Consider the following 22,372-nt stretch of genomic DNA (forward strand, 5'->3'; position numbering starts at 1 on the left):
AGTCTACTCTTAGCACATTGCAATCATATAATACAATGTTATCAACTACAGTTACGATATTATACATTAGATCCTCAGATCTTATTCATCTTATAACTGAAAGTTTGTACCCTGTGACCAAGATCTATTTCACCCAACCCCTAGCAACCACTTTTCTACTCTATTTCTGTGAGTTTGACTTTTTTTGAGTTTTAACATAAGTGATATCATGCAGTATGTCACCAGGTTGATCCATGTCACTGCAAATGGCAGGATTTCCTTCATTTTTAAGACTGAATAGAAAATATTACATTTTCTATATCCATTTACGTATCAATGGGTATTTAAGTTGTTTCCATATCTTTGCTAATATAAATAATGCTGCTTATGAATGTGGCAGTACAAATATCTCTTTGAGACAATGATTTCACTGTTTCTGGATAAATACTCAGAGGTGAGATTGCCTGATTTTTTTTTTTTTTTGAAGATTGCCTGATTATATGAAGAACTGTCCATAGTCCCTTTTTAATTTCTTGAGGAACCTCCACACATTTTTCTAGGGTGACTATGCCAGTTGCATCCCACCAAGAGTGTACAAAGGATTCCTTACTCCACATCCTCACAGGCATTTGTTACCTCTTGTCTCAGGTGTGAGGTGATACCTCATTATACTCTCCTGGACAACTAGTGATGTCGAGCGCCTTTTCATGTACCTGGGCCATCTGTATATCTTCTTTAAAAAAAAAATTGTCTATTTAGGCTATTTTGCCCCCCCCTTTTTTTTTTTAATACAGTTACTTTTTTGCTGTTGAGTTGCATATGTTCCCTATATATTTGTATATTAGCCCCTTATCATATACATGTTTTACAAATACTTTCTCCTCTAGGTTGCCTTTCTTTTTGTTGATGGTTTCCTTTGCTGTGCAGAGCTTTTTAGTTTTAGGTAGTCCCACTTATTTTAGCTTCTGTTGTCTTTACTTTGGGTATTCAATCCAAAAAATCATTGCCAAGACTGATGTCAAGGAGATTACCCTCTGTGTTTTCTTCCATTAGTTTTTGTGGTTGCAGATCTATTCAAGCATTTAATCCATTTTGAGCTAATTTTGTGTATGGCGTAAGATAGTGGTCCAGTTTTGTTCTCTTGTATGTAGCTGTCCAGTTCTCCCAAGACCATTTATTGAAGAGTCTGTCCTTTTCCCAACTGTGTATTCTTGTCTCCTTTGTCATAAACTGACCATATAGGGGTGAGTTTATTTATTTGCTTTCTGTTATGTTCCCTTAATCTATGTATCTGTTTTCTGCCAATACCAAACTATTTTTGATTGGTAAAGCTTTGTAATAGAGCTGGAAATCCAGGACCATGAAGCCTTCACCTTTGCTCTTTCTCACAATTGCTTGGGCCATTCTGGTTCTTCTATGGCTCCATACAAATTAGAGGATCCATTGTTGTTTTTGTGAAAAATGCCTTTGAAATTTTTATAGCAATTATATCAAATCTATAGATTACTTTGGATAGTAGAGGAATTTTAACAATATTAATTCTTCTAATCCATTAACAGGGAATGTCTTTCCATGTATTTGTGTTTTCCTCACTGTGGTTTCCTCCTTTCATATTTATTACAGCTTTCAGTATACAGATCTTTTACTTCTTTGAATAAATTTATTCCTAAGTATTTTATTCTTCTTGATGATATTATTATTGGGATTGTTTTCTTGAGTTCTCTTTCTGAAAGTTCACTGTTGATATATAAAAACACAACTGATTTCTATATACTGACTTTGTATCCTGCAACTTGACTGAATTTGTTTATTCTAATGGTGGTTTTGTGGACTCCGTAGGGTTTTCTATAAAATACCATGTCATCCATAAATAGAAATAGTTGTACTTTCTGTTCTAGATGACAGTATTTGTTTTTTTCCCTTATTTCTCTGGCTAGGATTTCCAGGATTATGTCAAAAGTGGCAGGAGTGGGCATCCTTGTCTTGTTCCTGATTGAGAAGGAAAGGTTTCAGCATTTCACTGTTGCGTGTGATGTTAGTTGTGGGCTTGTCATTTATAGCCTTTATCATGTTGAGACACATTCCTTCCATAACACTTTCTTGAGAGTCTTTGTCATGAAATATGTTGAATTTTGTCTTTTGGCTTTTCTGCATCTATTGAGGCCATACAGATTATCACTCATTTTGTTGAGGTGGTATATCACATTGATTGATTTGTGGATGTTGAGCCATCTTTCTATCCCTGGATTGAATCCCACTTGATCATGTTCTGTTCCGATTACCTATTTCTTTATCATTCAGTCTTGGTAGGTTATATGTTTCTAGGAACATATCCATTTTTTTCTGCAATATGCAAATTATTAGAGTATAATTGGTTATATTAGTCCCTTATTTGGGGGGGATCAGTTGTAATCTCTTTTCTTTTTTTTTTTTTTTGCATTCATCTTTTTTTTTTAATTAATTTTTATTGGTGTTCAATTTACCAACAAACAGAAAAACACCCAGTGCTCATCCCGTCAAGTGTCCACCTCAGTGCCCGTCACCCGTTCCCCTCCAACACCCGCCCTCCTCCCCTTCCACCACCCCTAGTTCGTTTCCCCGAGTTAGGAGTCTTTATGTTCTGTCTCCCTTCCTGATATTTCCCAACATTTCTTTTCCCTTCCTTTATATTCCCTTTCACTATTATTCATATTCCCCAAATGAATGAGAACATACACTGTTTGTCCTTCTCCGATTGACTTATTTCACTCAGCATAATACCCTCCAGTTCCATCCACGTTGAAGCAAATGGTGGGTATTTGTCGTTTCTAATTGCTGAGTAATATTCCATTGTATACATAGACTACATCTTCTTTATCCATTCATCTTTCGATGGACACCGAGGCTCCTTCCACAGTTTGGCTATTGTGGCCATTGCTGATAGAAACATCGGGGTGCAGGTGTCCCGATGTTTCATTGCTTCTGAATCTTTGGGGTAAATCCCCAACAGTGCAATTGCTGGGTCGTAAGGCAGGTCTATTTTTAACTCTTTGAGGAACCTCCACACAGTTTTCCAGAGTGGCTGCACCAGTTCACATTCCCACCAACAGTGTAAGAGAGTTCCCCTTTCTCCGCATCCTCTCCAACATTTGTGGTTTCCTGCCTTGTTAATTTTCCCCATTCTCACTGGTGTGAGGTGGGATCTCATTGTGGTTTTGATTTGTATTTCCCTGATGGCAAGTGATGCAGAGCATTTTCTCATGTGCGTGTTGGCCATGTCTATGTCTTCCTCTGTGAGATTTCTCTTCATGTCTTTTGCCCATTTCATGATTGGATTGTTTGTTTCTTTGATGTTGAGCTTAATAAGTTCTTTATAGATTTTGGAAACTAGCCCTTTATCTGATAGGTCATTTGCAAATATCTTCTCCCATTCTGTAGGTTGTCTTTTAGTTTTGTTGACTGTATCCTTTGCTGTGCAAAAGCTTCTTATCTTGATGAAGTCCCAATAGTTCATTTTTGCTTTTGTTTCTTTTGCCTTTGTGGATGTATCTTGCAAGAAGTTACTGTGGCCGAGTTCAAAGAGGGTGTTGCCTGTGTTCTCCTCTAGGATTTTGATGGACTCTTGTCTCACATTTAGATCTCTCATCCATTTTGAGTTTATCTTTGTGTATGGTGAAAGAGAGTGGTCCAGTTTCATTCTTCTGCATGTGGATGTCCAATTTTCCCAGCACCATTTATCGAAGAGACTGTCCTTTTTCCAGTGTATGGTCTTTCCTGCTTTATCGAATATTAGATGGCCGTACATTTCAGGGTCCACTTCTGGGTTCTCTATTCTGTTCCATTGATCTATGTGTCTGTTTTTGTGCCAGTACCACACTGTCTTGATGACCACAGCTTTGTAGTACAACCTGAAATCTGGCATTGTGATGCCCCCAGCTATGGTTTTCTTTTTTAAAATTCCCCTGGCTATTCGGGGTCTTTTCTGATTCCACACAAATCTTAAAATAATTTGTTCTAACTCTCTGAAGAAAGTCCATGGTATTTTGATAGGGATTGCATTAAACGTATAAATTGCCCTGGGTAACATTGACATTTTTACAATATTAATTCTGCCAATCCATGAGCATGGAATATTTTTCCATCTCTTTGTGTCTTCCTCAATTTCTTTCAGAAGTGTTCTATAGTTTTTAGGATATAGATCTTTTACCTCTTTGGTTAGGTTTATTCCTAGGTATCTTATGCTTTTGGGTGCAATTGTAAATGGGATTGACTCCTTAATTTCTCTTTCTTCAGTCTCATTGTTAGTGTATAGAAATGCCATTGATTTCTGGGCATTGATTTTGTATCCTGCCACACTACCAAATTGCTGTATGAGTTCTAGCAATCTTGGGGTGGAGGCTTTTGGGTTTTCTATGTAGAGTATCATGTCATCAGCGAAGAGGCAGAGTTTGACTTCTTCTTTGCCAATTTGGATGCCTTTAATGTCTTTTTGTTGTCTGATTGCTGAGGCGAGGACTTCCAGAACTATGTTGAACAGCAGTGGTGAGAGTGGACATCCCTGTCTTGTTCCTGATCTTAGGGGAAAGGCTCCCAGTGCTTCCCAATTGAGAATGATATTTGCTGTGGGCTTTTCGTAAATGGCCTTTAAGATGTCGAGGAAAGTTCCCTCTATCCCAACACTCTGAAGGGTTTTGATCAGGAATGGATGCTGTATTTTGTCAAATGCTTTCTCTGCATCTAATGAGAGTATCATATGGTTCTTGGTTTTTCTCTTGCTGATATGATGAATCACATTGATTGTTTTACGAGTGTTGAACCAGCCTTGTGTCCCGGGGATAAATCCTACTTGGTCATGCTGAATAATTTTCTTAATGTGCTGCTGGATCCTATTGGCTAGTATCTTGTTGAGAATTTTTGCATCCATGTTCATCAGGGATATTGGTCTGTAATTCTCCTTTTGGTGGGGTCTTTGTCTGGTTTCGGAATTAAGGTGATGCTGGCCTCATAGAACGAATTTGGAAGTACTCCATCTCTTTCTATCTTTCCAAACAGCTTTAGTAGAATAGGTATGATTTCTTCTTTAAACGTTTGATAGAATTCCCCTGGGAAGCCATCTGGCCCTGGACCTTTGTGTCTTGGGAGGTTTTTGATGACTGCTTCAATTTCCTCCCTGGTTATTGGCCTGTTCAGGTTTTCTATTTCTTCCTGCTCCACTTTCGGTAGTTTGTGGGTTTCCAGGAATGCGTTCATTTTTTCTAGATTGCCTTATTTATTGGTGGATAGCTGTTCATAATATGTTTTTAAAATCGTTTGTATTTCCTTGGTGTTGGTAGTGATCTCTCCTTTCTCATTCATGATTTTATTAATTTGAGTCTTCTCTCTCTTCTTTTTAATAAGGTTGGCTAATGGTTTATCTATCTTATTAATTCTTTCAAAGAACCAACTCCTGGTTCTGTTGATCTGTTCCACAGTTCTTTTGGTTCGATTTCATTTAGTTCTGTTCAAATTTTAATTAACTGTCTTCTTCTGCTGGGGGTGGGGTCCATTTGCTGCTTTTTCTCTAGTTCCTTTATGTGTAGGGTTAGCTTTTGTATTTGAGTTCTTTCCAGTTTTTGAATGGATGCTTGTATTGCGATGTATTTCCCCCTCAGGACTGCTTTTGCTGCGTCCCAAAGATTTTGAACGGTTGAATCTTCTTTCTCATTAGTTTCCATGAATCTTTTTAATTCTTCCTTAATTTCCTGGTTGACCTTTTCATCTTTTAGCAGGATGGTCCTTAACCTCCACGTGTTTGTGGTCCTTCCAAACTTCTTGTTGTGATTAAGTTCTAATTTCAAGGCATTATGGTCTGAGAATATACAGGGGACTATCCCGATCTTTTGGTATCGGTTCAGACCCGATTTGTGACCCAGTATGTGGTCTATTCTGGAGAAAGTTCCATGTGCACTTGAGAAGAATGTGTATTCAGTTGAGTTTGGATGTAAAGTTCTGTAGATATCTGTGAAATCCATCTGGTCCAGTGTATCATTTAAAGCTCTCATTTCTTTGGAGATGTTGTGCTTAGAAGACCTATCGAGGGTAGAAAGAGCTAGATTGAAGTCACCAAGTATAAGTGTATTATTATCAAAGTATTTCTTCAGTTTGGTTATTAATTGGTTTAAATATTTGGCAGCTCCCACATTCGGGGCATATATATTGAGGATTGTTAAGTCCTCTTGTTGGATAGATCCTTTGAGTATGAGATAGTGTCCCTCTTCATCTCTCACTATAGTCTTTGGGGTAAATTTTAATTTATCTGATATAAGGACGGCAACCCCTGCTTTCTTTTGAGGACCATTTGAATGGTAAATGGTTCTCCAACCTTTTATTTTCAGGTTGTAGGTGTCCTTCTGTCTAAAATGAGTCTCTTGTAGACAGCAAATAGATGGGTCCTGCTTTTTTATCCAGTCTGAAACCCTGCGCCTTTTGATGGGGTCATTAAGCCCGTTCACGTTCAGAGTTACTATTGATAGATATGAGTTTAGTGTCATCATATCTATTCAGTCCTTGTTTTTGTGGATTGTTCCACTGAACTTCTTCTTAAAGGGGAATTTTAAGAGTCCCCCTTAAAATTTCTTGCAGAGCTGGTTTGGAGGTCACATATTCTTTCAGTTCCTGCCTGTCTTGGAAGCTCTTTATCTCTCCTTCCATTTTGAATGAAAGCCTTGCTGGGTAAAGTATTCTTGGTTGCATGTTCTTCTCATTTAGGACCCTGAATATATCCTGCCAGCCCTTTCTGGCCTGCCAGGTCTCTGTGGAGAGGTCTGCTGTTACCCTAATATTCCTCCCCATAAAAGTCAGGGACTTTTTTTCTCTTGCTGCTTTAAGGATCTTCTCCTTATCTTTGGAATTTGCAAGCTTCACTATTAAATGTGGAGGTGTTGAACGGTTTTTGTTGATTTTAGGGGGGGATATCTCTATTTCCTGGATCTGAATGCCTGTTTCCCTTCCCAGATTCGGAAAGTTTTCAGCTAGGATTTGTTCAAATACGTATTCTGGCCCTCTGTCCCTTTCGGCGCCCTCGGGAACCCCAATTAAACGTAGGTTTTTCTTCCTCAGGCTGTCATTTATTTCCCTTAATCTATCCTCATGATCTTTTAATTGCTTGTCTCTTTTTCCCTCAGTTTCCCTCTTTGCCATCAACTTGCCTTCTATGTCACTCACTCGTTCTTCCACCTCGTTAACCCTCGTCGTTAGGGCTTCTAGCTTGGATTGCATCTCATTTAATTGATTTTTAATTTCTGCCTGATTCGATCTAAATTCTGCAGTCATGAAGTCTCTTGAGTCCTTTATGGTTTTTTCTAGAGCCACCAGTAGCTGTATAATAGTGCTTCTGAATTGGCTTTCTGACATTGAATTGTAATCCATATTTTGTAACTCTGTGGGAGAGAGGGCTGTTTCTGATTCTTTTTTTTTTTTTTTTTTGAGGTGAGGTTTTCCTTCTAGTCATTTTGCTCAGTGCAGAGTGGCCAAAAACAAGTTGTATTGGGAAAAGGAGAAAAAGAGAGAGAAGGAAAGAAAAGAGAAAAAGAAAAAAGAGAAAGAAGAAAAAAGGGAAAAAGAGAAGAAAAAGAAAAAGAAAGGATAAAAAAGAAAAAAAAGGGTGGGGTGGGGTGGGGGAAGCAATCAGAAATCAAGAAGAAAGAAAGAAAAAGCACAAAACAAAACAAAAACAAAACAACAACAACAAAAAAAATACGGGGGAGTATCTTCCGATTCTGTGTACTTTAAGTCCCTTGACTTCCCCTGGAACTGGTCCGTGTCGCTGGTCTTCTGGGGGAGGGGCCTGCTGTGCTGATTCTCAGGTGTTAGCACTTGGGGGCGCTGCTCTGCCCCTGCCTGGTGCAGGGCTCAGTGGGGGTTGTTCACCCCGTGAGGCCCCGGGAGGAAGCCACAGTGGCGGGGGCAGCTCTGGGACCCTGGAGTCAGCTCCCGCAGTAGCTCCGGGGCTCTCCGTCTGCAGGGCCTGGGGGCTCCGGGGCGGGGCCGCTGATCTGCTCAGTTCCAGGCAGGAGCGTCCTCGCTGTCCTGGGCCCTCCCGGCCTCTGCCTGTCCCGGGGGAGGCCGGATCCTGGGCTGTGTCCCGGCGCCCTGTGCTCCGGGTCTGCGCTGTTGGATTCGCGCTCCCGGCGGTGCAGCCCCCTCCGCGGAGCCGCCGCCCGAGCCCCTCCGAGCTGTTCCCGGAGCCGCGCCGCCCCCTCCGCGCGGAGCTTCTTCCTCCGCCACCGCCACCGCCGCCGCCGCCGCACTGTCCTGGAGCCGCGCAGCCCCCTCCGCGGAGCCGCCGCCCAAGCCCCTCCGAGCTGCTCCGGGTCCCGCCGAGCGCTGCAGCCCTTAGGGAGCTCGGGGCATCTCCCGGGTCGCAGGTGCCTGTTACTGCCCCAGGGAGCCCGAGGGCATCCCCGCCCTCCTGGGTCCTGCTCCACCTCCCTGCGGGCCCCTTTCCGCGGGAAGGTCGGTGCAGCTCCTGCTCCTCCGGGACGGGGCTCTCCTGTCCTGGGGACACTCGCCCCGGCCTCAGCCCGGCTCCTCGGGCCCCTCCCCCTCGGAGGCCTTTTGTGTCTTTATTTCTTTTTCCCCGTCTTCCTACCTTGATAGAAGCGCGAACTCTTCTCACTGTAGCGTTCCAGCTGGTCTCTCTTTAAATCTCAGGCCGAATTCGTAGATTTTCAGGATGATTGGATGGTTTTCTAGGTAATTTGTTGAGGACAGGTGACCTGGGGACCCTGCTCCTCCGCCATCGTGCCCCTCCCCCTGTAATCTCTTTCATTTCTGTTCTGAGCTTTGTTACTTCCTTTCTTCTACCAACTTTGGGCTTAGTTTACTCTTGTAGATCCTTGAGCTGTTTATTTGATATCTTTTTTTTTTTAATGTAGGCATTCATCATTATATATTTCCCTCTTCAAATTGCTTTTACTGTATCTCATAAGTTTTTATATGTTGTATTTCCATTTTCATTTGTCTCAAGGAATTTTGTTGTTGTTTTGATTTCTTTTTGATTTCTTCATGAACCCATTGGTTGTTCAGAAGCATGTTATTTAATCTCCACGTATTTGTGAATTCTCTAGTTTTCTTCATGTAATTAATTTCTAGCTTCTTACCATTGGGGTTAGAAAAAAAATACTTGATATGATTTCAGCATTTTTTAGTTTTTCAAGACTTGTTTTGTGGCCTAAAATATGATCTATTCTGAAGAATGTTACATGTGTGCTTGAGAATATGTATTCAGATGAATGTTCTCTAAATGTCTCTTAGATCTTTCCAGTCCAATGTGTAGTTTAAGTCCAATGTCTCATAATGATTTTCTGTCCGGATGGTACCTCTGCTTCCTTTGTTTTCCATCTGAATGGTATATCTTTTTCCTCTTCTTTCCTTTCAGTCTATGTGTGTCCTTAAAGCTGAAGTAAGTCTCTTATAAGCAGCATTTCCTTGGTTCCTGTTTTTTGTCCATTAAGCTACTACTCTCTGTCCTTGGATTGGAGAATTTGGTCTATTTACATTTAAAGTAATTATTGGGAGGTTTAGACTTACTATGGCTGTTTTTGTTCATGGTTTCCCAATTGTTTTGTAATTCTTTTGTTCCTTTATTTTCTCTTTTGCACTCTTCCCTTGTGATCTGATGATTTTCTGTAGAAGTATGCTTTGATTGCTTTATCTTTAATGTATCTCCTGTAAGTCATTGTTTTTGTTACAAGACTTACATAAACCATTTATGACAGTTTATTTTATGCTAATAGCAACTTCAAACACATACAGAAGCTCTGAATTTTTACACTCTCTCCTCCACATTGTTTTGATACCATAACTTACTTTGCATCATTATAATCAATAACAAATTGTTGCAGCATTGCTATTTTTAATATTTTCCTCTTTTAACCTTTTTTCACATTAGTTATAAATGATTTGCCCCACCATGATTACATTAGAATATTCTGAATTTAACTATTAATTTATCTTTACCAGTGAGTTTTATACTTTTGTATGTTTTCCTGTAACTAATTAGCAGCCTTTAGTTCCAGCTAGAACTCTCTTTAACATTTCTTACAAGGCCACTGTAATGGTGATGAATCCTCAGCTTTTGTTTGAGAAACTTTACCTCTCCTTCAATTCTGAAGGACAGTTTTCCTGGGTAATTTTGTTTGTTGTTTTAATTTTAGCATGTTGAATATGTCAGGTCTGCTCTCTTTTGGCCTGAAGGTTTCTGCTGAAAAAATCTGCTGATAGTATTATGGAAATTTCCTTGTATGAAACAAGGTGCTCTTCCCTTGCTTCTTTTAGATTCTCTCGCTGTATTAACTTTTGACAGTTTAATTATAATGTGTCCCAGTGTGGATATCTTTAGATTCTCCTATATGAAACTCCTTGGACTTCCTGAATTTGGATGTCTCTTTCCCCAGGATAAAGTTTTTAGTCAGTATTTCTTCACATAAACTTTCAGCTCCTTTCTCTCTCCTCCTTCTGGGACTCCTATAATACATATCTGCTTGATGGTGTCCCATATGTCTCTTAGCTATTTTCACTCCTTTTCATTCTTTTATCTTTTGACTCCTCTGATTAGTTGAATTCCTCTGCCCTGTTTTCAAGTTTGCTGATCCTTTCTTCCACTTTATCTAGTCTATTGTTTAACTCCTCTAATGAATTTTTCAGTTCGGTTAGTGTATTCTTCGGCTAAGTTATTTCTGTTTGGTACATTTTTTTAGTCTCTCCTTGTTGAAATTCTTGCTTTGTTCATGCATTTTTCTCTTGACCTTGGTAAGCATCTTTATGACTATTATTTTGAACTCTGAGGTAAATCACTATTTCATTGAGATCTGTTTTTGTAAACTTTCTTGTTTTGTTTGGAACATATTCCTCTGTTTCTTCAGTTTCCTTGATTCTTTGTTCATTTCTGCTCATTAGATAGAACAGCCATCCCTCCCAGTCTTGATAGAATGGTCTTGTGTAGGAAATAAATCTCTTCGGTCAGCCCAGCCCAAGTTCCTGGCTATTCCTCAAACCTCTGAGGTTGTCCAAGCCACCTTCTTTGTTGTTAGTGGCTTGCCATAGCTGAGGGTATTCCAAAACCCATCGGCCCAAAGGTGAGAACTGCAATTAGCACCTGGATGCAGGCTAATTATAAACTGGACCCTCAGATATAGCAGCTAGGATACTATGTATTTAATCCTCCTCCAGAAAACCTGGAAGATGGGCATTTTTGCATGCTCTCTGTGCTCAGCCCAGGATATACCCATGAGGGAGGAGTGCTCCCCTATCTGTTAAAAACTGCTTTGTGTGCTACAGTATTATGGGACTCAGGAATGCAAGCCCCGTTGGATCTCAGAGCCAGGTAAGCCGACATCCTTTGAACAGCAGCCACAAAAGCTAGGGTGCCAAATATTTGTAAACTCCTTCCAGAGAGATAGTGGTGACTTAGTTTTACTGTTGCAGCAGGCTGGAGGTAGGGGCAAGGAAGGTGTCCACCATTTTTCCAGTCTCTGACGATTGCAGCCAGCCAGTACATATGTGCTATGGTTAGAAGTCTCACCTTCAGATACCAGCTTTAAAAAAATTTTTTTAATTCAATTTAGTTAACATAGGTGTATTATTAGCTTCAGGAGTAGAATTTAATGATTCACCAGTTGCGTATTACACCGAGTGCTTATGACATCAAGTGCCCTCCTTAAAGCCTGTCACTCAATTACCCCATCTCCCTACCCACCTCTCCTCCAACAACCCTCAGTTTTTTCTGGTCAAGAGTCTCTTATGATTTGCCTCCCTCTCTGTTTTTATCTTACTTTTCCTTCCCTTCCCCTATGTTCATCAGATAGCCACTTTTAAGGTATGCAAATAAACCTTTTTCAGGGAAGACTGGTATATGGGTGGCTTTGCCGGTTCTCTCTGTGCTGAGCCCTGGGAGTTTAGCTGGTTAAGAACTGCTTCTTGACTACAGTCATTGGTAATTGTGAACGCAAGCCCTATTGCCTTTTAGGGCTGGGTGTTTATGGGCCTCATTCCTCAGGTGGGAGTCTTAAAAGTTGGGGTACTAGATGGGAGGTCCAAACCCTTTGCTCCTCAGGGAGGTACTGAGTTGGGGATTTGCCCCCAATTACAGGACGCTGTGCCAGAAGCAGGGTTTTTTTGCCAAGAGTGTGTCCTAGCCTTTCCTACCCATTTCAATGTGGTTGTTCTTTCATTTGCCTGATGTGTATGAGTCACTTGGCTAGTTTCTGGATCTTTCAGAGAGAACTGCTCCATGTGCAGCTAGCTGTATATATGATGTGCCTGTGGGAGAAGAGCAGCTCAGGAGCTTCTATTTCACCATCTTGGTCAACTATACTCTTTTTCAATTATTTTAGCTATTTCTTATGCTAATTATTTCTTCTGCCATATTTCTAGACTATTTCTCAAAAAAGCAAAGTACATCATCTCTTTGTTCGATGTGTTTATGGTAATATCTCCTAGAATTCCTCACCATCTTTTGTTTCTGTGTCGCTCCCCTAACTCCTATATCCTTTGTCCTCTTTTCCTGCCTCCCTTTGTGGCATTTCTTGAGAAATGTATTTTTAGATCATAGAAGATAGTATATTTGAGTTCTTACATGTCTGGAAGTATCTTTGTTTTACTGATACTATTGTTTGGGCAGACACAGATTTTAGAATAAAATGAAGACTGCTGAAGGCATTCCATTGTTTTGGAGGTTTTTTAGGGACTTTATGATTTATTTTAGAGATAGATAGTGAGAGGGGGAGTGACACAGGGACACAGGAAGGAGTAGGGAGAAAGGCACAAGCAGTTTCCACACTGAGTGCAGAGCCTGACTCAGGGCTTTATCCCATAACCCTGAGATCATGACCTGAGCTGAAATCAAGAGTTGAACACTTAACCAACTGAGCCAACCAGGTGCCCCTGTTCCATTGTTTTCGAACTTTCAGTGTTAAGAAGTCAAATGTCATTCTGAGTCTGGATCCTTTTAATGAAACCTTTTTTTTTTTTTTTTTCTCAGAAACTTTTAAGATCTTTATATCCCAATACTCTTGCAATTTTTCAACTGGTATGCTTGGTTAGTCTTTTTTCTTTTTTTATTTTGCTGAGCATTCATTAGACCTTTTAAATCTAGAAAGCCTAGTTGTTCCTACTAGTTAGTGGTCTTTTAAAAAACTCCAAATCTTTTTTATTAACCCCTTTCCTTATACAAAACATTAGACAACTTGGTTGGAAAGTAAAGAGTTTATTTCCTCATGGTGGTTGTCAAATATTTGTGTGCTCACTGTCCTCATGATTTCAAAATAGAATCAGGAAGGATTTCAGTATAACAAAGGAATGTTGTTTCCTATCCCTGAAGAATATAATTTTTTTTTTAATTTTTTCTCCTACACAGCTATGAATTCCAGGTGAAACCCAAAAACCCACTTGGAGAAGGCCCAGCCAGCAACACAGTGGCATTCAGTACTGAATCAGGTAATCACATCACAATCACAGTGGCGTTCAGTACTGAATCGAGTAATCACATCAATCAGGTAATTCCCAATAAGGATGTAAAGGGCCACAATGTTTTGCATAAGGAGCTTCTGTGAAACCCAGATAAATAAACACGTGTATAAAGTGTTCCTTGAACTTTGAAAAAGCAATCTGATAAAGGTAGCCTTAAGGAAACACTAACATTTTTTTTCTCATTTATTTTGATGTCAGAGAAAAAAAAAAAAAAGGCCTATCAGTTTAAAAGATGAAAAGTGTATCAGTGTCTACTCTAAAAAACCAGTGAATGAATGAATGCTCCTTATGCTCAGAATCAATGCCTAGAATTAAAATATCAGACACACTCGAGTCATAGGACATCCAGAGAGGGCATTCATTTGATGGGTTTTTTTGATAAGGAGCTGTGAAATTTTCTGACCGTGTACACTCGCAATTCCTTTAAAAGATACATCTGAACTCACAGCATTATCTGTTTAATTTTTATACCAACGGCACTTCCTGGCATTTTAATGATTTTACCATCAATATTTTCTGTCTGAATCTAAAAAGAGGAAGCTTTAAAATGGAGTGAGAGTTTGAAGAGCAACAAAGATTTCAAAAGATACAGCCGAGTCCCGGGCAGAGACTGTCTAATGGAAAATAACTCTACAACCAAAACCCACTTTCAAATTCAGTCTTTAGCAAGAGTGTACCACTTTGCAAGTCAGACTTAACTGTCAGCGTTCACCTTCCTCACTATACCACTGACACACCAGTGCTTACTGACCTACTGTAACACCTGACTCTGCTTTTTCTCTTCAGCGGATCCAAGAGTGAGCGAGCCAGTTTCTGGTAAGTACCTGGCTCTGTGTGAACCCAACTACATGCTTCTCTAAACTGATTCAGCTTCCAGGCATAGCAGAATGGTCATGATTTTATTTTAGTCCGAGTATCAGCCAGGTGGCTGATAAACATTCACGGACGCTGAGAATCTATGATGTTTGGGGAACAAGCTGGATACTCTGAAGGTCGTTTTTATTCAGGTGCAGGACAGCTCAAAATTTGTTAGATAAGATAGAACCACCTCATTTCCACTTTTAATAACAAGTCACATTAAAGCATCTGTTTAAATTCTATACTATGCTGCAAACAAAACCAAACCCAAAAACCTAAATTTGCTCATAAGGGGATGGGATCTACATCTAGCCCTGCATGGACTATGTGAAACCTAAACACACTGCCTATCTCACCAGTCACAGGAATTTAATTTTGGGAGTTTCTATGTTTAAACTCCTATATTTTGGCTCCAGCATTCAGCATTGGAGAAAACCAGGGATCAGCAGGTGGTTGACAATGAACTGTGCAAACAGCTTTATTATAAAGCATTGAGGATGGCTCTTTGATCCCCAAGGCAGATGCTACACTCAAACCATGTTTTCCTTATGCAGCAGGAAGAGATGCCATCTGGACTGAAAGACCCTTTAACTCAGATTCTTACTCAGAATGTAAGGGCAAACAGTATGTGAAACGGACGTGGTATAAAAAGTTTGTAGGGGTGCAGCTGTGCAACTCTCTCCGATACAAGATCTACCTGAGTGACTCCCTCACAGGTAAGCAAGGCTACTGGCTCTGTTTCGAGCCTCCAGACAGCGTTCTGTAACTTGGCCTTTTCTAGGGGATGGCTCCAGGCACTAAGGTGTGATGTAAACACAGTTCTTCCTTTTGAGCGAGATGTTCCTGGAGTACCAGGCCTGGGATTTGAGGCATGCCACCAGAACGTAAATAATGAAAATGCAATTTGAAACAAAATCAAGGCAAACCTGAATGTAAAGGCACTTGCCACATGGAAGCTCAATTTTGCTGCAGCCACCAAGGACAGAGTCTACTGACAATGAGTGTATGTAACAGTAATCATGGAGGGAATAGGGTATATTTAAGATTTTGAGTTTCTCTAAGACCAGATCAAAACACGGTACCGAAAGGGTGCTAACTCCTTGCTGTAGACTCAGTGGCACTGTTATTTTTCTCCTCTGTATTCATACAGAAAAAAAAATTTTAAACAAGGCTAGCCCCAACATGAACAGGTAGACATGTGATCATTCAACAAATAGCTGCTTTGTCCAGAGGTTTTCTAGGTGCTGAGGACAAAGCAATACATAAAACCTCTTCCTGCTTGGGAGCTGCTTTCTTGCAGCTCCTAACTTAGCAGGGACAGTCAACAAATATGTAAATAAAGATTCCATGTAGTGCTTTGAAGAAAAATTAGAAAGGGTGAGAGAAAATGGCTGAGCGGAAGCTTCTTTAGTTAGAACGGCCTCTCTGAAATGCTAAGATTTGTGCTGAGAACTGTGAGAAGGAACCACCCCTGCAAAAATCTAGGGATGAAGCACTAGAGGTAGAGGGAAGAGAGAGGCAAAGGCATTGGCCAGAACATGCCTACTTAGCAAGGGGAAGGGCGGGCAGGCAGGCACAAAATCATGTGGAGCTTTGTAACCAGGTAAGGATTTGGGGTTTTCCTTTGAATATAATAGGAGACTGCGGGAGAGATTTTTGAAGAGGAGCAATATTCTTTGAACTGCATTTTTAAAAGATGACTGATCTCTGGGAAGGGGGGGGCGGAGAGGCAAGAGTAAAATCAGAGATAGTAACACTTCATGATCCTTTTAATTTCTGGTTCCCTAGGAAAATTTTATAACATAGGCGATCAGAGAGGCCACGGAGAAGATCACTGCCAGTTTGTGGACTCGTTTTTAGATGGTCGCACAGGACAGCAACTCAGCTCTGACCAGTTACCCACCAAAGAAGGTATGTTTCCTGAGCCTCCTTCTCAGCCAAGAGGATTTTACAAATTAACAAAAAGAGAGTTCAAGCTGAGGAAAGCAGTTGCTTTAAAAATAATTCTAGAGTATTACTGCTCTTTTTATCCGACTAGAAAAAGACTTTCACATTAGGATCTTAACAGAAGTCTCTCAACTCTCCTCCCAGTCCTTAAGACTCTGTTCCTTAGAGCTAAAGGAAATTACCCCCAGATATCTATAAAGACATTCTACTTCAAGAACAGTTTGCAGAAACAGCTATAGAGGAGGAGTGTTTCCCAACCGTAAATCATTCCCGTATTACCTTATAGAGCACACGGGCATTTTTTTCTATACTCTTATTATTTGCCATATAAATATAATTAAAATTGAACGATTCTGGTGAGTAATGAATAACCGTATTAGCACTAAGCGAGGATTTAAAAGACTGAAAGTTTAATCCTTATCCAGGCAGGGCAGGAGGGAGAGTAAATTAAATGTCCGTATTACTCAGCAATCACTAAGAAGTTTCTAAATTATTTGACTCATTGATTCAGCCACACATTTCGTTCAATGGCATTTAAGTCCTCTTTTACCATGGCTGGTGTTTTTACCGGTGAACCTATTAACAGGAAACTGAAACTGCTCAGGAATCGGATATAAAACACGCTATGAAGTGTGATACCGCCATGACATTTTACACTCGCAGCAACATTTGTAGAGTCCTTGAAGGAAGATTTCACCGAAGTGTAATTTTTAGCAACTTATCGTTCGTTGAACTACCCCCTTCTTTTTACTGAACATGGTCACTGACACTCAAAACATGAAAGCCCTCGGGCTCCTGCCCCTTTTCAGCCCTGTCTCTCAGACACTACCAACCAGCTCATCCCACCTTGTTAAGGCAGAGGTCAGAGGAGTTTCAGGTGCCCCTCAGGTCTGGCCAGCCATTTCCACCTCAGGGAAGACACCAGGCTTTCTGTTGCTATCCCTTTTCTAAAATACGACCATGTCACCTAGAGTAACATTCAGCCCTTCGAGGACACCCTTCAATATGTGAATGGTGAGGGCAAAAATATAGCAGCTATTAAAATGAAATTATTTTCCTCCTTAGGCTATTTCAGAGCAGTTCGTCAGGAACCTGTCCAATTTGGAGAAATAGGTGGTCACACCCAAATCAATTACGTCCAGTGGTATGAGTGTGGGACCACAATTCCTGGAAAATGGTAGATGCTGCAATCATGATCAAAAGTGCCTTCTGTTTTACCGTGGCAAAGAAGTAATTGGAAACACTATAGTATTGGTCACATTCATTTAAAGCTGTTATGTTTACTGTGTATTAAAGTTTAATAGCAATAGTAGATGTTTATTAGAAATATTGCTGAGAATATTTATCAGGTTTTACAAAATCATTTTAAGAAAACAAGATATTGACATTAACAGTAACATTTTTAGGGAAGCTGGCTCCCTAATTCATGGTATTTTAAGAGATCATTTGTATATTATTTATCGCACTGTTGTAATGATGTTTTGAGATACTTTTATAACAAATTTAACATCAAAAACTAATATACTTAAAAAAATACTTTTATTAAAGTGTATGCTTCTTCCTGGTGAGTTAATTCCACAAATCTCAACTTGGTTTAACTTATTAGATCAAATCATCTTCAGCATTTGTATCTGGGGGGGGGGGGGGGGGGAGGTCCTAATATTCACACTTATTTAAACTTCAAATTTTTAGCACTAGCCAAATGGCTTTCCTGAAGCATTTCAATAGTTAAGCACTCGTGCTGACATACATGTCCTTAAATCTTTGCAAAGTACTGAAAAGATTGTTTGAATTATTCAATTTGATTTCAGCTGCATACCGAATACCTGATCTCTTCAAAACATTTTTGTTCTTTCTTTACCCATGTTACCATGTCTGAATGTACTTTGTCAAACTATCCCTTTAAGCAGCTGTCTTCCTACTGTTGTTAATGTAATTCTGATGAAGCTGAACGTAGACTGAATGTGAAGTCTGAGCACAAAAATACCACATGACATCCCTACCATTTTAGAGTATGTACTTTTTTTTTTTAATACCTAAGACCCCTAGAAGTGAATGTATCAGAAAATGTAATGAAAATCTCTTACTTTAAAAAAGTCCTTCATTTGGGGAGGGACATGGGAATGCTGCATTTGTTGGCCTCTTTCTTTCTGAAAGGACCTTTCCTCTGCTTACCCTTCAACATGCTTCAATTTTATCAACGCTATGTTTTGTATTTTTCAAGCAAATATCAACTCTGCAATAAAGAGATGTAGTTTTTTTAAGACTGAGTTCTTCATTTCTGAATGATTCAAGTCTAAAAAGAGACATCATAGATTTTTCAGGATCTACCCAACCCCCCTGGTATCTGTTGTGTTTATATATAATGTTATCTTCCTCTGAAACCTATTTTAAAGAAGTTTCATTGTTTTAAACCAAGGACTATTAAATCCATTTCTTTCAAAGTCAGGACAAAACTCAAATGGCACCGGGTTTCTTGAAATAGAAAATATGTTTTTCCTTATGTAATCTAATTTAGTCATTAACATATACAAGACCATTAATGGGTTCAATTATCTTTATTAACCTATCAATGTTACATTTTGTACATAATACCTAGTTGTCTTCTCAAAGGGATCTATTTATTTTAGTACATCATGTTAATAAAAAGCCAAGTTAAGATGGCTAAACTTCAACCTAGCGTTTTAATATCCTCTGGACAAGGCAAGCTAGAAAGTCAATCACTTTACACACATCAGAGTAGTGTTCCAAAATAACTAGGCAGCTGCTACACTTTTAAGCAAGGGAAGAAAAAAAAACTTTCATTTTGGTCTTTTTGTATTCCAGCAAATTATACTTTTAATTAACAGCAACAATGATATCATAAAAAAATGCTCTGCTTTTTTAAATTTCTCAATTTCAATACAAATTAAAATAGTAGTATTGGAGTCTTTTGGGAGGCTAAGAGCTATCAGCTACATTCATCAGTGTAGCTGAGCCTCTTTATCGATAACCAGGTCCAGGTTTGGTATAGCCCTGACCAAAGGGAGGGCGGGTGCGTGCATAAGGGTTAGGCCCACTAGGAGGTGGAGTCATGGTACTTCCAGGAGGTGGAGTAAAACCTGGTCTTGGTTGATAGGCCCCAGGTTGGCTTGGAGCCATTCCAGGTTGTGAGGCAGGGGGCACAGTGTAATTGGCAGGCTGAGAAGTTTGGGTAGTGTAAGTTTGTGGAGGGTAACTGCTCGCCTGGTACTGCTGTGGTGGTTGAGCAGACAGCTGTTGCGGCTGGCCAGCAAAGGCAGGAGCTGGTGCTTGGGAAGCTGGTTGCTGGCCATATCCCTGGAACTGCTGAGGTTGTTGGGGTCCAGTCTGCTGACTATAGCCTGCTGAAAAGGCAAAATATAAAGTACATATATAGCTTACTTTCCTTTCAGTGAAAAGTTTTCCAGAGAATTAGTCTTACTGCTTTGGACAAAAAAAAAGAGAAATTTAAACGCTTATTCCTAAGTATTTATATAACAAGTATAGTAGTATATTCCATCATATCATGTTACTTCAAAACCAAGGAGTATCAAAAAAGGGTATTTTTCTACACAATTTTTGAAACCATCTAATCTAAATTGAAACCACTACCTATTTCTTCATTACAAACGTTTCTATACTACATAATCCCTAAGAGCAAATACCTGTTCTAGTATAATTCCTAGTATAGAACAGATGCTCAAATGATCAATGCAGGAATTAACGTAAAGCTAGTCATTAACCTGGAGTGGAGGGAAGGCCTATTTAACAAGTGTACCAAGTAAAAACACATTGAGACAATGAATATTTTTAAACAAAGCAATGGTGCTACAAATACATCTTACTGTACTAATAAGAGGCTTTAAAGTTCACTCTATAAAAAATAAGCCATTTAAGAATAAGCATTACCCATTTTCACAATCCTTAAAATCTTTTAGATTTGGTATCTGACGTTTTGCCTTTATAACTCAGCATTTTGACTTAGGAGTAACAGCATAACACATAAAAAGCATACCATATTGCCCCACAATATGAATAGCTATATTCATTATTTACTAGGATGTAAATTTTTTTAAAATAACAAGTCTGCTTCACTAAAAACTTTTATCTCTACCATGAAACACACCTGCAGCTACTTGCAATGAAACCTCTCCAATGACTGGAATCCTGTCAGCATTAAATACCAGATACATAAGAAAATTATTAAAATATGTACAACCCTGCATTTAAAAAAAAAAAGGATTGAATGAATTGGAGTATATTCTGAACTCACCTTGAACCTGGGTTCAAAATTTACTCATGAAAGAAACCTTTTTGACATAGTCCATGAGTAAAACTGGAAAAGGTCAGAGGGAAACTGCCAAACCAACAGTGTCAAAAATGGTCCAATGTTACCACCACCATTTACAGTCTCCGAGCAGTGTTTAGTTGACTATTTCCACATCTCCCAATCAAATTCAAGTTAATAGGACTAGTGGGATCAGAAATACAAAAATGATGATTTGAAAACTAAACTTTACTCGAATGAAGACCCTGACTAATAAAATCATTAAGAAACAAGCTTAACTTTTAGTAGGTAAATCAAGTATCCAAGGCATTTTACTTATGGTAGCATCCAAATACTGAAGTCAGTTCATGATAAAAATCTTGAATGTCATATAGCTTCTATCCCCTACATAAAATTTGCTTAATTTCTTTTACTGTAAGTTTTTGGAGAAACAGAAGGACTCAGCATTCATACTGAAACAATGTCTACATAAGACTATGCGCAAAAAAATGCTGCCTTTTCATCCTGGCAACTGAAATTTTAACTGGCTTTTTAACTGAGTCTGGGAACAACCAGATCTTTACTTATTTCTCAACAGAGGGAGTAATAACTGCTATGGGCCTAAAATGCCACTTCATTTAGCAACCCGTTAGTCTTTGATCATAATGTGGCAATGCTTCTATTATGTGTCTGGTTTCTCTCCTAGCCCCACCCTCTCCCTTGAAAAACAACTTTGGTGAAGAACAACAAAATCTCAAGAAATGGAAATTACGTGATTTTTAAGGAAATTAATGAGTAGTGTAGGACAAGGGATCATATGATCCACGAAGCCTAAAATAATTTTATCTAGCCTTTTGTGGCAGCTAAGCCTGCTACCATTGGCCCTGGTGGGAGAACAAAGAATGACAGAAGCAATTAGCAGCAAAGTCAAGTGTACACTGGCTCTGACAGGGCTCCCCTACCAGAGGAGCTGCGTGTCCATGTGTCAAAACCTCTTTGAGCCCTAACTGCTTCATTTATAATGTAAGTGGGTAACACAAGGACAAATCATTTCCAACCTTGTCTGCACTTTAGAATGACCTGCAATGGCTTTTAAAAGTATCCAAGCCTGAGTCCCACTCCTAACCAAGTGAAACAAAATATCTGGGAGTAGGGCTTAGGCACCTTAACTTTCAAAGAAAAGCTCTCCAGGTGATTCTGAAGCACAGAGGAGTAAATCCCCTGGATTACAATGATGACTATGTCTTTTTAGCTCTGGTATCTAGTATTTCTACAAATTATATAATTTCTAACACTCTGACTTTAAAGAACCTCAAACCTAAAATAACCCTAATATTATCATAATCCAGGCTTAAATTCATCCTACCTGCTTTCCATAATTAAAAACTACCAACTACACGTTCAATCACACTATAGCAAATACAATCCAAATAGAACTCACTATATGCATTAAAGTATGTCAAAATTCCAATTAAAGATAGAATTTTAAGGTCTAGTTCAGGAGTCATGACATACTTCTGTGAACAGCTTCTGCGTAAATATCCTAGGTTTTGTGGGCCACACTGTCTCTGTTGCAACTACTCAGCTCTGCCATTACAGAGCAACAGCACAGCAATGAATGGGTGTAGATGTATTCCAATAACACTTAATTCACAAAAACAGGTGACATGCCATATTTGGCCCATGGTAACAGCCTGCTAATTCCTGCTCTAGTTGAACTATATATATAAACTCCGTAAAATAGAATTCTGGCAAGATTCAACTTAGATAAGCTATTTTTAATTATATGACCTTTGATACTTAAATCTTTGGATGCAAAGCAAGAGTTAAGCA

At 39.4% G+C, this 22,372-nt stretch overlaps 2 protein-coding genes across 37 annotated transcripts in view; one reads left to right on the forward strand and one right to left on the reverse strand.

The window, feature by feature from the left end:
- LOC121482302 (ABI family member 3 binding protein) overlaps positions 1–18,536 on the forward strand; it is a 241,038-nt gene extending 222,502 nt beyond the window's left edge. For all 33 annotated transcript variants that reach the window (XM_041740203.1, XM_041740557.1, XM_041740276.1 and 30 more), the window contains 5 exons: positions 13,355–13,434; positions 14,254–14,283; positions 14,880–15,041; positions 16,114–16,236; positions 17,338–18,536. In XM_041740203.1, the coding sequence (XP_041596137.1) occupies positions 13,355–13,434; positions 14,254–14,283; positions 14,880–15,041; positions 16,114–16,236; positions 17,338–17,453 (511 nt within the window). In that variant the 3' untranslated portion in view covers positions 17,454–18,536. The remainder of the gene's footprint in view (positions 1–13,354; positions 13,435–14,253; positions 14,284–14,879; positions 15,042–16,113; positions 16,237–17,337) is intronic.
- Positions 18,537–18,815: 279 nt separating this feature from the next.
- The window catches only part of TFG (trafficking from ER to golgi regulator), a 29,376-nt gene continuing 25,819 nt past the window's right edge, over positions 18,816–22,372 (reverse strand). For 2 of the 4 annotated variants that reach the window (XM_041742476.1, XM_041742458.1), the window contains exon 8: positions 18,816–19,634. In XM_041742476.1, the coding sequence (XP_041598410.1) occupies positions 19,255–19,634 (380 nt within the window). In that variant the 3' untranslated portion in view covers positions 18,816–19,254. Of the gene's footprint in view, positions 19,638–22,372 lie in introns of all 4 variants that reach the window. The other 2 variants (XM_041742467.1, XM_041742446.1) reach the window with 1 other exon arrangement.

Source organism: Vulpes lagopus, chromosome 1 (genome assembly GCF_018345385.1).
Source record: "Vulpes lagopus strain Blue_001 chromosome 1, ASM1834538v1, whole genome shotgun sequence".
Classification (NCBI taxonomy): domain Eukaryota; kingdom Metazoa; phylum Chordata; class Mammalia; order Carnivora; family Canidae; genus Vulpes; species Vulpes lagopus.